The sequence below is a fragment of the Talpa europaea genome (genome assembly GCF_964194135.1).
Source record: "Talpa europaea genome assembly, chromosome: 9".
Lineage (NCBI taxonomy): Eukaryota > Metazoa > Chordata > Mammalia > Eulipotyphla > Talpidae > Talpa > Talpa europaea.
The window spans coordinates 74,844,003-74,860,780 of NC_140076.1; the positions used below are offsets into that span (position 1 = coordinate 74,844,003).

Consider the following 16,778-nt stretch of genomic DNA (forward strand, 5'->3'; position numbering starts at 1 on the left):
ATACTTGAGGGTTCACAGACAAAAAAGATTTCTCATCATTCTAAAGCCTCCCAAACAGGGTCTCAGGTCTGAGACTTCCCAAGGATATTTCTCTAAGGTTTTCTACTCATTGCTGCCTGCTCAAACCCTGATTATCTGTTTATCCCCTACCTTCCACCTCACCTCCTTTCTTAATTGAAGTGGTTGAAAATCTCTACAGCAGCTCTAGCAGATGACGTGTTTAAGAGGGGAGGGTTTGATGAGGAATGAGGTAGGGATCATACCATTATTTAACACAGTCTTTACTCAAAAGAAAACCCAGAAATCCCTGACTCCCCACTTATTCCAGACAGGACAGTGTCTGGCCTGGCTTTTCAAGGTCTTCTGGGGTCTGGGCCCAGTCTACTAGTCTGAGTCACTTCATGTATTTTCCCCCAACCCAAATCCTCAGCACCAACCAGCCCTAGTGGCTCGTGTGCATTCTGCAGCCACACCTTGGCTCAGGAAGTTGGGTCAGTCGGGTAATATTCTCTCTTCCTGCCACATCCACATCCTGTCCATCCTTCGACCCACTTCCTCCTTGGAGTCTTTCCTGGCCTCCTGGGCCCGCAGCAATGTCCCCCGTCCTGAACTCTCCAGCCCAGATATGTACACCAATATCTTGGAACCAATTACAACTTGCCTGGCATTGCTGGGAATCTTTGCACATGTACATCTTAGCCTCTCGGAGAAGAGGAACTGTATAATGTTTTTGTTTGTTTTTTTATTCCCTATAATATCCACCACTATGTTTGTATATAGTACTATGTATTTACTGATTTGAAAATAAATTAATTCTCCCTATTATATGGGAGAAGAAACTAATGTCTACTAACATTAAGTTATATACACTTAAATTCCAAAGTGCTACCCTTGAAGACAGGGATGGCATTTCATTTGTTTTGCAATGCCCGTGGATGGCACATAATGAACACATGGCATGTCTCTGCAGGATGAAGGAACCAAGTCCTTGCTTTTCCCACTTCTCCAGTGAGGATGGGCCTTTCCCACTGCTTTAGTAGACGGCAAGGTACAGAGAAGAAAAGCATCAGATGGCCCAGCCCAGAAGGCTCTCTGATTCCTAACTGGTCTGAGGTGGAACAGTTCTGTGGGCACAGAGCATCAGAAACTCAGATTCCTATGGTCCCTTCCCCGCCTCAAAACCCAAGTCCTACCATCTTCTAGAAAATTCTCCCATCACCTTCCAAGAGCCAGGCCCCTAGAGGAATGAAGCAGCAGTATTATCTCCTGGGAAACTAATGGAATTTGCCAGAGAGTGCTAGAGATTTCCACCCCTACATTTAAGACCCTTAATCCTGAGGAAGTTGGCTGGCTGCAAGGCCCATTTATTTCAATACGATCCCAATTTTGTTAAATGGGCTCAAGGAGGGCAGAGAGGAACGAGGCTTCAGTCCCTGGAGACTACAGAGGTTAATAAAAGTTGCCAGAGAACTTAAATGTGGGAAGAGGGGGAAATTGGGAGCTTGGAGAGAGCTGATGGAGGGAGAGTAAGTGGGATGGGAAAGGAAAGGAGCACCATGAGCTTGGCCATGACTCAGAGCTAGCGCTGGTTTCACCTCAAGCCCTCGAAGAACTCAATCAAGTTCGCAGCATCTATGAATCAAGAGTGTGAGGTGTGGGAGCTGGGACCAGGTGAGATAGAGAAGAAAGAGTTACAGAATGGGGCACCCAAGGGTCCTGATTTTCTTTTTCTTTTTTTTTTTTGTTTATACATGCACTGGGCACAGTCAGAAGCGCGGGAGGGTGAGAGAATTCACCAGAGCCAGAGCGGGGAGCAGAGCAGGCAGAAGGACCGAAGTACACTGCTGAGGGGAGTACACTGCTGAGGGGAGTACACTGCTGAGGGGAGCAGCGGGCGGCAGGAGAGGTCTGCGCACCATGTGGGATCCTCCTCCGGTGGCCGGGGAGCAGCCGGGGATCGAACCGGCGCCGCAGAGGCCGCGGGCAGCTTTGCAACCCAGCGCTCAACCGCTGCGCCACCGGGGAGGCCCGGGTCCTGATTTTCTTAACCTTGCATTGTGTGCCTCTGTCAGAGGAAGTACAGAGTCTGCATGACGAGGCTAAGGAGTGCTTTCAAGGCTCAGGATGGCTGCCACAGCTAGAAGGGAGTGGTGCACCACCGCCTGGCAATGCTGCCCCAGTGTCCTGGTGAGTGGAGGGCCTGGGGTATAGAGACAGATCTGCCCGCATGTGTATGGGAGTGCAAATGGGAGCCTGTGTGGGCACATGCGCAGGGCATGCACGATGGCCAGCTGCACTGGCAGGTCCGCCTCAGCAGAACGGGCGGACATGCTGGTCTGCGAGGGCTTCCTCTAGGAATCATCCCTACCCTACCCCAATTTCCCTGCTTAAGTTCCAGACCTGGCCCTGTCACTCACTATTTCTTTGGGTCTCTCTGTCAACCAATGAAATGGGAAGAATAACTTTAACCTCAAAAAGATTACTGTCAATAATCAGCTACTAATACTTACAAAACACCGAGTGGGTGCCCCACAAAGGCAAATCGCCTTCTCCCTCATTTCAAGCGAGCCCTCCAGACACCATCTCTCCTTGGTGTCACAATGCAGGATCCAGAGTTGGGGGACCTGTCTCCTCCAGCACTGATCACCCATCCCCGCAGCCCTGCTCTTTCAGTGTTACAGCCTCCTCTGGGACAACGCCAAGTGACACTGCCTGAGGCCCGGGGGAGAATCCACACAGGCTATTAGGTGGGGACAACAAGGCTTTCTCAGCTCTGGGTGCATGGAGAGGAAGTTCTCCACTCTTAGCTGAAATGGCTCCCAGAAATTGCGGGGGATTAAGGAATATGCCCCATCCCTTCCTTCCAGTATAACTTCCTCCTCTTAGCAAGTCATCTACACTCTCTGGGTCTCTGTTTTCTCATCTATTAAATGGAGAAACAGTAACGACCTGCCTCATCATAAGGTAATGGTCTATGTTAAATGAGATGGCACAGTTGGAAAAAGTTGCTACAAGTGAAAAGCACTATACAAAGTTAAAAGAGCTAAATGTAGAGGCTTCCCTGGTGGCACAAGGGTTAAAGACGGCACTATCAAGCTATCCTCAGCCACTTCAGCACCAGTTTGATCCCCTGCCTTGCCCGCTGCTCCCCTCAGCAGTGTATTTCAGTACATCCGCCTGTTCTGCCCCCCACTCTGTCCTGGTGAATCCTCTCACCCCTTGCACCTCTGACTTACACCCCAGTTCTTGAATGCATAAATAATTTTTTTAAACAAAAGAGCTAAATGTGGGACAAAGGGGAAAAAGGAGGCTGAGGCATTACAAGTATCTTCCTGCTGATGGATAAGGGGCCAATCTGGTTCCCACCCCCACCGAACAAAGCGGAGGATCAACAAAGCAGACGGATGAGGGCTGGGTATGGGGCTGAGCCCTGGGGAAGAAGGCTGAGCCACTGTGGGGAATAGAAGGAAGATGGCCCGTGCCCCTATAGGGGCCACCTCCATTCTGAAGGGGTGGGGGACTGCATGAGAGACTTGGCAGCAGAGGTTGCCCAGGCAGTGTGGGCCTTGCAGTGAGACAAAGAGTCAAAATCTAACACTGCATGTATGACCTTGAGCAAATTCATTCAACTCAGCTTTGATTTCCTCCACTAACTTCACAAGGTTGTCATAAGGAATATGAAATGCACACAGTAGGAATTCAATACAAAGTAATTCTGATGCTTTGGCACAGAGCCACCTCCTATAATCATTTTTCACCCTATCTGGGGCAAACTGGAGCAGGCCATCAAAGACCCCAGCCTGTGCATCTGCAGGACAGAGCTGGTTTGGAAACCTAGGGTTCTCTCCAGGGCCTCATTAGGCTGCACCCTTGACTCTGTGTAACTCTAGACCTCTCCAGGAGTCAACCTGACACGCAACACAGGTAGTTCTCAAATCTGCGGTTCACGAACCTATAAGGCTATGTTTAACATTAGAAACAAACACAAAATTGCAAAACTTTTTACTTGCCAAGTTAGTCCTTAAAAAAAAAAAATCATGGGCCTCCCCGGTGGCGCAGCGGTTGAGCGCTGGGTTGCGAAGCTGCCCACGGCCTCTGCGCCGCCGGTTCGATCCCCGGCTGCTCCCCGACCACCGGAGGAGGGTCCTGCATGGCACGCAGACCTCTCCTGCCGCCCGCTGCTCCCCTCAGCAGTGTACTTCGGTCCTTCTGCCTGCTCTGCTCCCGGCTCTGGCTCTGGTGAATTCTCTCACCCTCCCGTGCTTCTGACTGTACCCAGTGCATGTATAAACAAACAAATAAAACATGCCTCTATTTAAAAAAAAAAAAAAAGTCTTAAAAAAAAAAAAAAGTCATTTACTTACACTGTCATCATCAAAGAAAAACCATTCAACACCAAAAAATGTAAGGCAAAATTTCAGAGTAAAAGATGGATTTTAAACATGAACAAACTTCCCTTTGTGAGACACTCACTCCCTTTCTTCTGGTTTTCACTCCACTGTGGGCCAGGAAGAACCCTGTCCTAGCCCAGCACTGGTCCCTGCTGGAACGTGGGCTCTCAGGCAAAAGGGACAGGCTTGGAGGTCGGTTGGTTCCTAAATCTACCAACAAGATACTTAACCTGTCCAAGACTCAACTTCTCATCCATGAGATGGGAATTATTACCGAGCTAATCCCAGGGGAGTTGTTGAATAGATTGAATTAGATCATGCATATAGAGTAATTAGCAAAAGGGCTCAGTAAATGATCCATGTATTTCCAGTCTCTGAAATGTTGCTACCCAGGGCTGGTGTCCCTCCTTACTTTTCACCAGAGAGCTGGCTCTCCCCTAGAGCTCCACCTCTTCCTCTCTGCTCTCTCCCATCTCACTTCCCTCTTTGGGGTCTGCCATAACCCACAGCAGGACTAGGAATCTGGGCAGCTGGAGTGAGGACACAGAGGGTCACAAGGGGGAGCTGCACTGACCACAGCTGCCTGCCCACTGATGTCCAGCCTCAAAGTCAAAGGAACAAGCATTTACAGAGTGCTTCTCTCTGTGCCAGTCGCTGTCCCGTGTGCTTTGCATGGATTAACATATCGAATTGGTGGTGCAGCCCTGGGAGGTATTATTTCCTTTTTTTTTTTTAAAGATTTATTTATTTATGCATACAAGAACTGGGGTACAGGCCAGAGGTGGGGGGGGGTGAGAGGATTCACCAGAGACAGAGTGGGAAACAGAACAGGCAGATGGACCGAAGTACGAGGGGAGCAGCGGTCAGGAGCCGTCTGCTGCGCCATGTGGGTAGCTCCCTGGTGGTGGGGGGATTGAACTAGTGCTGCAGTGGCTGTGGATAGCTTCATAGGTTCCGTCTTAACTCCTTGTGTCACCAGGGAGGCCCTTGGGCGGTATTATTTCTAGCCTCATTTTACAGATGAGCAAATTGAGGCACAGAGAAGGCACATACCTTATTTAGGCAGACGGGACTACCAAGAGGCTGGGGTGGGGTCCCACCAGGATGTGAGGCTGTGAGTTAATCACCAATTTAATCCTGCCTTCTCTTTTCAACATGATAGCATTCTCATCAAATCAATCAGTGTTCAGATATTTAAGGGTACTTACTATGTGCTTAGCGCTCTCAGAAACTGAAAGGACAATATAGAAATTGAGATGTGGTCCCCATGGATATAAAGAACCTAGAAGGGCTTCCAGAGACCCTGCAGTTCTCAAGAGAGTGAGAGCCTGGATGACGCTGGCGGGGCTCCCCTGTCCTCAGCTCACCAGAGAGCCAAAGGCAGAGCCAGGCAGCCAGTGTGCTGCGGAGGAAACCAGCACAAGGCAGGAAGGCCTGGATGCCCCTTCTGCTGACCTGGGGTTCTCTAGGGTCCAGGGCTTAGCAAGAGGTACTGTAGGTGTACCTAGTACTGGGTTCACCCCTCCTTTTTGAGTAGAAGGTGGAGTCCAATCAAGGTCAAGGAGAAGACCTGATTTCTGCCTTGTCTCCCTCTGCCTCTTTCCCAGCCTGAAGGCCCACTCTGGGCCAGTGGCAGAAGTGTGGCAACTGAAGTGTGTGGTGCTCAGTGAGGGGAGAGTGGTTCCCAACTACTCTTCTTACCAGACTCATGTTCCCTGGCAGGGTGTAGCTGTGTCAGAAAGCTGAATGCTGGGAATTTAGGAGGCTCTTGGGCCTCTTGCCTTTACTCTTCTCTGCCTCACCAAGCAGTGGCAAGGATGCTGGGGGGGGGGGGGGGGGGGGCGGGGGCGTGGGACCTCTGGAGGCTGCAGGGCTGTTTTCTGCCCCCACATCTCTACCCCCTCCCCACCCCAGGCAGCTCTTGCCCAGGCTGGCCTGTCATCCCACATTGCTCTGATTAGCTATAATCTTTCTTTTTCAATTTCTCCTCCCTGAGACTGGGGAGCGAGAAAATCTCCCAGAAAATGAATAAATATTTCAATTTTCGGCGCAATCAGTCTGAGGAGCCGGCGCATGATGGAAACGGGGGGAAGGATAATGGTTTTCATTTAGATAAGATACAGAAAATTATTTAGTGAAAAATGAAGATTGATGAAGCCCATTGAAATTCTTTAAAATGCGATTTTTATTTCTCTGCCTAGGCTGAATCTCCCTTTTCCCTCTCCTCACTGCTCCCCTCAATTCAACTGCCTTTTCCTCCTACCTTCTCCTGACTTCCCCCCACTGCCCCTCAAGTCCCTGGCAATCCCCCCCACCCTTCCCTCTCTCCCTGCCCCAGGCTCTGACTTAGACTTCTTTCTTCCTAAGGGAGGAGCCTAAGGAGAGGTGATCTTATGCCAGGCCCACACCCCAAGAGTATCCATGACCCCCCAGACCCCACTCCTCCCCTCCCTGCCTGGTCCTGGCTAAGCTTCCCAGGAACACTCGAATGTGACCTCCTCTACCTGCTGCCTACTTTTCCTTTCTTTGGTATCCCCACCCCCCCCATACTTTTGTACACTAACTTCAGGTCTTGCATTCACCCCTGCTGGAGGCAGAGAGATGGGGGCTCAGTTAATCCCCAACTCCTCCCCATTTCCAAAGAGAGAAAGGCAGACAACACACTTTGTTCTTTCTGCCCTTTTCTGTCCCATTCAATCCACATGTCTCCCCTGTTTGCTAACTGCAGCTTTTGTTCCTAGAAGCTCATTGGTATCCATGTTGCTAACATGTAGGGCTGTGGGAAAGGGGCAGACTTCAGCTTGCTCTCCACACATACCAGCACCCACCCAGCTGCCTCCTCCCCCCCACCCCTGCTGGGGCCTCCTCCTCTCCCCCTCTCTCCAGCAGCCTGGCTGAACAAAGTCAGAACTGAAGTTGTCTTCCCAACTTTCTGCCAAGAGTGGCTGGCTTGGCCTCCCAACCAGTGCCAGTCTTCCTTTCCCCCAATCCCACGTCCCACTTACACTACCGGTAGGTGCCATTCCCAGATATGGAGGTGAAGGGGCCAGGGGCATGGGCACCCCATGGATAAAGGTGGATCAAGACCCACTTCCACTAACTCAGCCAGACTTTACCTTAAGAACTGGGGGAGGGGCCTGGTCAGGAGAGGAGGGCTCTGGCATAGGCATAGCACCTCACCTCCTAAACGCACACCCACAAACCTAGGAAGGGAACTCAATCAGGTGATACCTGAGGGTGTTCTATCCAAACTGACTGTCCTCTTCCCATATTTCCCCCCCACCCCAAAATGAGACCACCTCCTCCATTTTGTCTTCTGTACATCTCCATAGGTATCTGCCTATATGAATGTCTGTTTAAGTTTCTTTGTTCACTGGAAGGTTGGTATCTGTGGAAGGATTTCAGTGTGTGTGTGTGTGTGTGTGTGTGTGGTGTCCTTGTAATGCCCGCCTGCATGCATGTCCTGTGTCTATGAGTTTTGATGTGTTTGGAGGCTGATTGTGCCGATATGGGGGAGGAATCGGTCTTCCTCAGATGTGTCAATGTCTTTGTGTACATGTGTCTTATCTCTGTGCAGGGATGCTTGTGGGGATGTCTGTCTCAGTAGGTGAGTAGTCTGTCTCTGTGTCTACCTCTGCCTCTGTCTCTGTGTCTACCTCTGGTGTTTGTGTGTCAATATCTGTGTGTCAGCTCCATTTGGGGGGTGGGGGGGAGGGGCTAGCTCAGCAAGATTAATTCTTCCTTAGAGTCAAACCCAGGAGGCAAGAATCCACTTCCACAGACTCCAGTCCTAGCTGGAGTCTGAGCCCCCGATTTTCACAGTCCCCCTCCACACACTCCGCCCCCACCCCCAGGTTTACCTCAGGGCACACTTAATATCATAGGTCTCTGCCTCTCTCTGTCAGTTTCAAATAAGCCCCATATAGCAACACTTTTCAGAACCCAATGGGGTGTTACCCCCCAAGTGCTCCCTTACACATCAAGCATGTCTGAAGCTGCCTTTGGAACTCCATTACCCACCTGGAGCCTCCTAGGGTAGGGGTTCCAATTCCTCACCAGGGTCCCGGAGGCGCCCCTCCCTTAATGGGGGGGGCAGGCGGTCAGGAGCCCTGGCTCAGATTCAGCGCCCCAAAGAGCTGGGCTGGAGTAAGGGGATTCCCTTAGCAATGTCTTCCGTAGGCTGGGTCCCCAGTTTTCCGCGCGCCTCCCAACCCCCAAATCTGAGATCCCACCCTCTTCCTAGCTCTCCCCAGCTCCAAGACCCTGGCGTCCGGACTCCCGGCCTCCGAGGGAGGAGGTAGCCCCGGCAGCCGGAGGATCCGGAAAAGACTCGGAGCGTTCGGGTCCCGTTTTCACTCCGACCCCCGGCTCTCCCGGCCCCAGCCCTCCGTTCTCCCGCGCAGCCAGAGGAAACAACTTGGGCAAATCAACGGAAAACTCATCTTCGCCACCCCCGCCACTCTGCGCCCCCTTCCCCGGGGTTCCGCGCCGGGACCCAAGCCCAGCCTCGTGGCGTCTGGACCCCGGGGGTGGCCGCGGGCCGCGGGCACCCCAAGGCGCCCCCGTCGGGGTACAGTCCCCGGGCCCCCGGGGTGGGCGCGAGTCCGGGGCGGGCGGGGGGCCCTTACCTTGGGAGAAAGTATCGGAGAGAGTGAGGATCCAGACGAGGAGGCTCAGCATGCTGTCCGCCCGCCGTGCGCCCGCCCGCGGCTGGGGCCCGGAGTTGGCGAGGGAGCAGAGCCGCGGGCTGGGGAGGAGGGGCGCCGAGCCCGCCCCCGCCCGCCCCCCGCCTGCACACCCGCGCACGCACACTCGGCGCACAACTCACTTCCCTTCCTTCAGCGCTTTATCTCTCGGTCCCCCTCCCGGGCGTCCCGTCCCTCTCTCCCTCTCTCTCCCTCTCTCTCTCCCTCTCTCTCTCCCCCTCCCCCCTCCCTCCCGATCCCACTCTCCTCGCTCTCCTCCCCCTCCTTTTTATTATTTCTTGTCTCAAGCTTTATCTCTCCGGGTCTCTGCGCTCCCTTTCTCTCCCCTCCTTCCCTCTCCCGCCCCCCTGACGTCTACTCTCCCGACGGCGCCTCCCCCACGCCCGCCCTCGGCCCCCGACGCGCGCGCACACTCACACCCTCGCCGGAGCTGAGGTGGAAAGAAAGGGCAAAGGCAAAAGGGGTAAAGAACGTGACAATCGCGGTTGCTGCGGCAGAGACGGCTGGACCCCCGTCCTCTCGCACCCCCTCCAAGACCAACACGATCGTAACCTAGTCCCCCGCTACGGAATTGGGGAGGGGGACGGCCAGGGGAGCCTGGGTTGAAATCAAGCCTCTAGCCTGGCGCGCGGCTATGGTGAGTGTGAGTGCGTGTCGGGCTGGAGAGGGTGCTGGCGCGGCGGCTCATAGAGTTAAACACAAACACAAACAAACAAAAAACAACCCATACATAGAATCTAACCCCGAGGTTCCCTAAATTCGAAATTCTCAATTGACTCATGAATTTTGGGGGTGGAGAGGAGTCCATTCCTCTCAAAGCCCACTAACCCAGAGCTGGAGAAAGAGCGTCCCTACAGGGGGCTTCACCCGGCACACAGTGGGGGCAGGCCCTGCAGTGGAGTCCTCACCGGGCACAGAAGAGGCACCCCTGACTCCTTTTGGTTTCCATCTTGGGAATCCTTCCCTCCGGATGGAGAAAGTAGCAATTCACCACTGGCTTTGAAGGGCCACGGAAAGGGCATCACAGAGGGATCTCTAAGCATCCAGGAGTTTGAGATTCTCTGGAGTGGAGAGATGTAGGAACAGAGAAGGAAGGGAAGTCTTGGTGATCGCAGCAAGGGCAGTCGGTAGGGGGTACCTCTAAAGAGCTCAGTTGGGCAACCAGCTCCTCTCAACCCCTAACCAGTGATGCTTCTGCTCACAGGTTTGCGGGGAGGGTGTCTGGACGTCTGGATCTAGGTGATGAGTTGAGAAGAAATTGCAGAAACTGCAGGAATTGCACAACTTTATAGTACTGTTGGTCTATAAAGATCTCCACCTCTTTCTTTCTTGGATTCTACTTCTCCTGGGTTCCTAAACACTACCCGCCAAGATTTCTTCATTTCGGCCCCTCAGCAGAGGCACATGACTCTTGGGTGCCCTCTGCTGATGAGAGGTGGCCACAACTCCTTTCTCTTCATCCATTCTGACCACAGGCTGAATGGGGACACACACATCAGGACACAGAAGCACAGACAGAAAAATACACAAGCTCAACATCAGAAGCACATTATGCACAGACCCCGAGAATCCTTCATATGTTCAAGAATACATATGTGCAGGCAAACACCATTTAAAAATAAAATGCCATACCAAACCCTGAGAAAGAGGAATATAAGCACAAATACATACAGCCACACAACAATGTGTACACACACAAGCTCTTTTCACTTACTCAGTCATTGATCAAGCATTCTACAGATATTTCTTCAGTGCCTGCTTATGTTTCAATAACAATTCTAGGCCTTGGAGATACAGCAGTGAAAAGAATATTGACAAAGTCCCTCCCTTGTAGTGTTCCATTGTGGAGAGGAAAAAGAGGCAGGAGAAAAATATAAAATACACCAGGTTATAGTAAATGCTCTGGGAGACATATGAAAAAGGATAGAATGAATAGGGAATTGAAGTGAGGGAGGAATTGCTATTCTATAGGTAGTCAGGGAAAACTGCTCTGCTAAAGCAATATTTAAGCAGAAAACTGAAGGAACTGAGGTTTTCAGGTACTCAGGCACCTGGGGGATGCATGTAGCAGGTAGGTGGTAACAGCATGTGCAAAGGCCCTGAGGTAAGGGTGTTGTTGGAATATCAGTAAAATAGACTTTCTTTTTTTATTCTGTGTGACAGATCATGGGAGAGAAGGCCATGGTGACAAGAATTTAGGAAAATGTTAAGAAGAAAAGGCCCAGAAGTAAATGAAGAGAATATACTTAATTTGGTGTTTCTTTCCCACCTTCCAGCTACTGGTTTGATGGTGATTCTCAGTGTGAGGAGGGATTGGGCTATCAAAGCCTTTCCTGTCCAGGTTTCCCTATAGGCCTCTTATCACACCTGGAAACCTTAGCATTGAGGGGCCAAATTTCTCCAGCTCTTTAACAGTCATGGTAGTAATCTTACCTCTTTCAACCATCCTTTAACTTTCCTCTCCACTCCCTTTAATCTCAAATCATGATCAGCTTGGTTCACAGCAAGCACAATTCAGCTTTCCCTCTACACAGCCACTCAACAACCCAGACCCCAGGAATTAAGACCCCTAGTCCGATTAGTGACTCTCAAACAATGCTAGTGCCTTGACCCCATTCCCAAATGTAACGGTTCTGGGGTGCAGTCTCAAAGAACACTATTTTTTAAAGATTTATTTTATGCATACAAGAGCTGGGGTACAGGCCAGAGGTGCAGGGGGTGAGAGGATTCACTAGAGATAATGGGGAGCAGAATGATCGGATGTACTGAAATACACTGCTGAAGGGAGCAGCAGGCGAGACAGGAGAGTTCTGCTGCACCATGTGGGTTAGCTCCCTGGTCATTGATGGAACTCATGCTGCAGCTGCTGCAGATAACTCCATAGGGCTGAAGACTTAACCCCTTGCACCACTAGGGAGGCCCCTCAAGGATCACTATTTTTAAACATCTCCCCAATGTGACTCTAGTGGGCTATAGGGCTGAGAGCCACTGCGGCAGGCAGCCCCTGTATTTAGGCATGTCCCTCTGTTGGCCCACATAGTACAAGAGCACTTGTCTCTTGCCTCTACCATCAGCTCTGCTCATTGCTAACCTGCATCCCCTTCCTCTGCTTCTGGGGAGAACTCCAATTAAACACCCTCTTTTTTTTTTATCATCTTTATAGTGCTAATGTTCCATCTAGTTGGATTAACAGAGTCTACTGGGGTGTAATTACATAACTCATTTAACTGGGGGTATCAGAGGCTGGGTCCCTAGTTTCAGAGGGATGTTCCAGAAGGCAGAGCCTGTGTCTTTCCATTAGACTAGACATCCCTCCTCCCCTCACCCGCCTCCAGGATATATTCACTTCCCTTATCAAACTTGGAGTCTTGGAGCTCCTTGGGGGCAAGGGCTACACATGTCCCCTCAGTCTGGGGCTCTCTGAGGACAGGGAAGGAGCTGAGTAGCCCCTCTCACCACCAGAGCAGCAACAGAGTAGTTGTGTAACAGGGTGGTCCCCAGAAAAGGGGGAGGTTCCAGGTTCCCTGCCACACCCAAATGGAGGGTGGAGCTGAGCAGGGAGAGAAGAGGCTGCAGAGGAGACTGAGGAAGGAAGGAAGCAGGATGGAGCCAGAAGGAGCCCTGGAGGAGGCTCATGGAGCCTAGAGACACATGAAGAAACTGCGCTTGTCTTGTGGTCGTGGACTGGGTGACACAGATGTGGGTGAGACCCATGGGGAGGTGGCAATGGCAGCTTTTATCTTGATTTTGATTTTGCTCTTTTCCTTCCGGGCTTGTCTGGTTGTTTCTGGCCCTTTTCTGTGGGTCCCCACTGGAAGACGCTTTAGACTTGTGGCAGGCTTTGGGGCCTTGCTCTAGGCGAATCCCATTTGGATGGAGTTTTACCCACGAGAGGATGGGTAACTTTGGATTCTTGATTTAGAAACTAGATTCTTTGCCTTTCCTGTATTGTTTCCTAGTTGTATTAAAGTTCCTTCCCATTAAAGTCTCATATGTTTTGTGTTGATGCGACGGATGGCAGAACCCATTTAGAATAGGCAGGTTTGCAGGGTTTGGGCTGCCCCTCTCCCTGCCTTGTAACAGTTGGAAGCAAAGCACAGGGGCAGAGACCAGCAAGAGGAGATGCTAATCCAGGTCTGCCTCTTACCTTCTGTGCTACCTTGCCAGTTTCTTTACTCAGCCTCTCGAATCCTGGGTTTCTTCATCTGAAATCAAGAATGATGTAGTACGTACTTTCTGGGGTGGTGGTAAGGATTAAATGGGTCAATAGCCACACAGCCCTTAGAACAGTGCTATGCACACAGCAGATAGTAAATACTAAATATGATTAATCTGGGTGTGGGAGCTCCCCAAAGCAGGGGCCTTTGGAATCCTCCTCCTGCTGGATGGGTCTCCATCTCTGTACTCAGGGCTGTCTGCATGTCTAAGAGGCCTGCTGACGCGGGGGGCAGAGGCAGCAATCCCAAAGGACTTGACTTCACCCAGAAAAAAAGGAGAGAAACAGCCAAATGTTATATATGGTGCTAAGAGAAGTATTAATAATTTTTTGAGTAAAAAAACAAAAAGAGCAAGAGGTCAGAGAGTAAGCAGGAAGGCAATTTATGGCCATCAGCAGGAGAAGCCACCCTGAGAGACGGAAATGAATTCTTTGTCTCAATGAGGGCTGAGAACAGCAGAACTATTCTATAAATTGTCCTCTTTCCCCCTAGAGGGGGCGTAGGATTGTGATCCTGCTGCTTACTGGAGACACAAAAGAGAAAGGCCAAGACCACAACGGAAACGCTGGGTCCCCCAGGGTGAGGACCACCAGAGGTCACCTTGTCCTTCCCCTGCAGCAAAGCCTGTGGCCTGAGAGATGCACCCCTCCCAGCAAGGGGGCTTTCCCTAATTCCTGTTCTACTTTTGTGTCTTACAGCTCAGGAAGTGGCAGGTATGCCCAGATACCCGGCTTTAGGCTCTTCAGTTACTTTCCTCCTGTTCTTCTTTTCCTGAAGATACCCAGCTTTTGAGATGCACAAGAACAAGAACGGGACAGAGAACAGCCTTCATGGCAAAGGGGAGCCTCAGAATCCGCACTCTAAGGGAAGGAGTGGGGGCAGGAAACTGTCTTCTGAGGAGGAATGGCCAAAGTATTTAGGGAGAGATGGTTTGGTCAGGTTGAAGTCACTTGAGGCAGGGGCTCAGAAGCAATGACCTTGGCAAAGACACATTCCCGAGTTCCAGTGCAGCCTGCGAGCAACGGCAAGCTATTCCTTCCCACCCATTTCCACCTTCCCTTTTCAGTGCTTCATATTCCAACTCCAACTTGGGGAGACAATTTGTGCTAAATGGACCAGTTATCTCTTATTAGGCTTAATGAGGATTTCATTGCCTGAGCTCACTGGGACTGGAAGATTCCTGCTTCAAATGAGCAGCCCAGTTGAGGAGACCAACTCAGAGAAAGAAAAGAGGGCTAGGGCATGGGTACTGGCTGGGCCACAGAGGTGGGGAGTGGGTGTGTGGAGGAGGGAGGCTGGGGAACAGACTTCAGTAGGGGAAAGTGATGTGAAGTGATGACTCAAATGTCAAACTTCAGAACTAGATGAGGCTCAGACAACATTCCCTTTGAGAGGGTGAAGCGGTAAGTCAAAAGGCTCTAGGAAAATTGCAGTGGGGCCAGAACCAGCACCCAGGCCTCACACCCTTCAGGCCAGGAAGCACCCACATATCTCACTGACTCCAGCTTTCCTGCCCTTGTATCCCAGACCCATTCCAAATGCTTTTATCAGCAGTTCTGGTCTCCCGTGAGCACCTGAAAATCAGGAAGTCACATGAACAGAAGGGGAGGTACTAAAGAGAAGGGGACAGCTTTCATCTTCCTTTGACCCTTGGTCTTAATTTTCTTGGCTCCTACTCCCAGTTAGAACTACAGTCTCCTGATCTTTAGCACCTCCAGGGCTTTCTTAAAGCTCTAGTCCCATCCCATCCCCCATTCTATTCCTTTGGGATAAGGACTGGGTGATAGGGGGATGCTTTCTCTTTGCATCTAAGATGGAGATGAAATCAAACTGTTAGCCTGGATATGGCCTAAAGTTAGGTCAAGTCCCTAGACATCAAGGTGGGTTTAAGGATGAAGGTGAATAAGGTTCACACGAATGGAAATACAAGAGTTAGGTTTACTTAACCCTGATTGTAAAATGGACCAATAATGTAAAGCACAACCCTTACCACTGGTACACCAGGGGTCTCCGTGGTGGCACAAGGAGTTAAACACAGCACTGTGAAGCTATCTGCAGCCACTGCAACACAAGTTCAATTCCTGGCTGATCAGGAAGCTATCCACATAGCACAGCAGACCTCTCCTGTCTCACGTGCTGTTCCCCTCAGCAGTGTATTTCAGTCAATCTGCCTGTTCTGTTCCCCACTCTGTCTCTGGTGAATCCTCTCACCGCCCCTCCACCTCTGGCCTGTACCCCAGTTCTTGTATGCATAAATAAATAAATCTCTAAAAAAAAAGAAAAGAAAAGAAAAAAAACAATGGCACACCAACCCATATAATCTCAACAGAAACTTGCTAAGGGCTGGGTTAAGATTCATTAGTTAATTAGTCCATTTACCCATTCATTCATCTCATAAACATGTCTTAAAAATCTACTCTAGGCCAGGGCCTAGGCTAAGTAATAAAGACACAAGGATGAATAGAACACCCCCTTTGTTCTCCAGGAGCTCACAGGCTGGTGGGAAAGACTGGTAGGTCATCATAGCAGACTCGGGAGCGGCAGAGATAGAATAACGCCCACTTGGAGGCATCAAAGGTTCCTTGAGTAGAGGATTGAGATCTAGGATCTTTAGTCAAGGTCTCAAATTTTGGTCTTAGGTAAGACAGTTCTTTCTGGGCCAGTTTTCTGCCATCTCTGATACCCCACATGGCACTGTGACACGTTAGCCTCTAAGGAGGAGTCAGGGACCATTCTTTGGAGACACCAACTGGGGGCTTGCAATGAAACACATAGTGATAGTTTGTTCCAGAAATGCTCCCTGTTTAAGAACTTCTTCTTGAAAGGCTTGAGGTCTGATTCTAGTCATGGTTCCTCCTGAGTTCTGGGGTCAGGGTCCTACTTCTAAACTCTCACCTCCTGCACGTGATGAGGAGGGCTTTCCTACATGTGACAGCCACACTCCAGGCTGAGGTCCTCCTCCCTGCACCCACTGGCTTCCCAGTTTCTGTGCCAGGAAAGAGGCCTCACAGTGCCTGCCAGGCAGGGTCTGGTTGCTGGCTTCGGCGGCATTTCCTAAATGGACAGATGGAGAATGTTGATTTAATATTCCTCCAGTGCCTCGATTCCAGCCTCCGAGACACAGCCAGCAATAAAGACCTGGCACCAGGTGCTCCGCTTCCAGGCCATGCAGTTTCCCTCCTCCATTAGCCCTCAGTCCTGAGCCTCAGTCTCCCTCCAGCCCCATCCCTAAGTCACCCCTGCTCCCCTGGCCAACCCCACCCTACATGGAGCCAGAATCTAGGCTTTAGGAATCCATCAAGAGGAAAGCAAGTCTAGAGGGAAAAGTTGCCCTTTGTGAAAAGAAGCAAAACAACAAAAACCTGGCCAAATCCTTCAGTGCGCCTCTTTCAAGAATGTCACCACCAGTGTGCAGGATGAGGACTGCCCGTGGGAGGTGGGAGGGGGGTGGGGATGCGGTGGGG

At 51.0% G+C, this 16,778-nt stretch overlaps 1 protein-coding gene across 2 annotated transcripts in view; it reads right to left on the bottom strand.

Annotated features, from left to right (window-relative positions):
• KIRREL1 (kirre like nephrin family adhesion molecule 1) overlaps positions 1-9,071 on the bottom strand; it is a gene marked incomplete at its 5' end in the record, with an annotated part of 93,207 nt that extends 84,136 nt beyond the window's left edge. For both annotated transcript variants that reach the window (XM_084243059.1, XM_084243058.1), the window contains one exon: positions 9,020-9,071. In XM_084243059.1, coding sequence (XP_084099185.1) covers positions 9,020-9,071 — 52 coding nt within the window. The remainder of the gene's footprint in view (positions 1-9,019) is intronic.
• Positions 9,072-16,778: the final 7,707 nt, after the last annotated feature.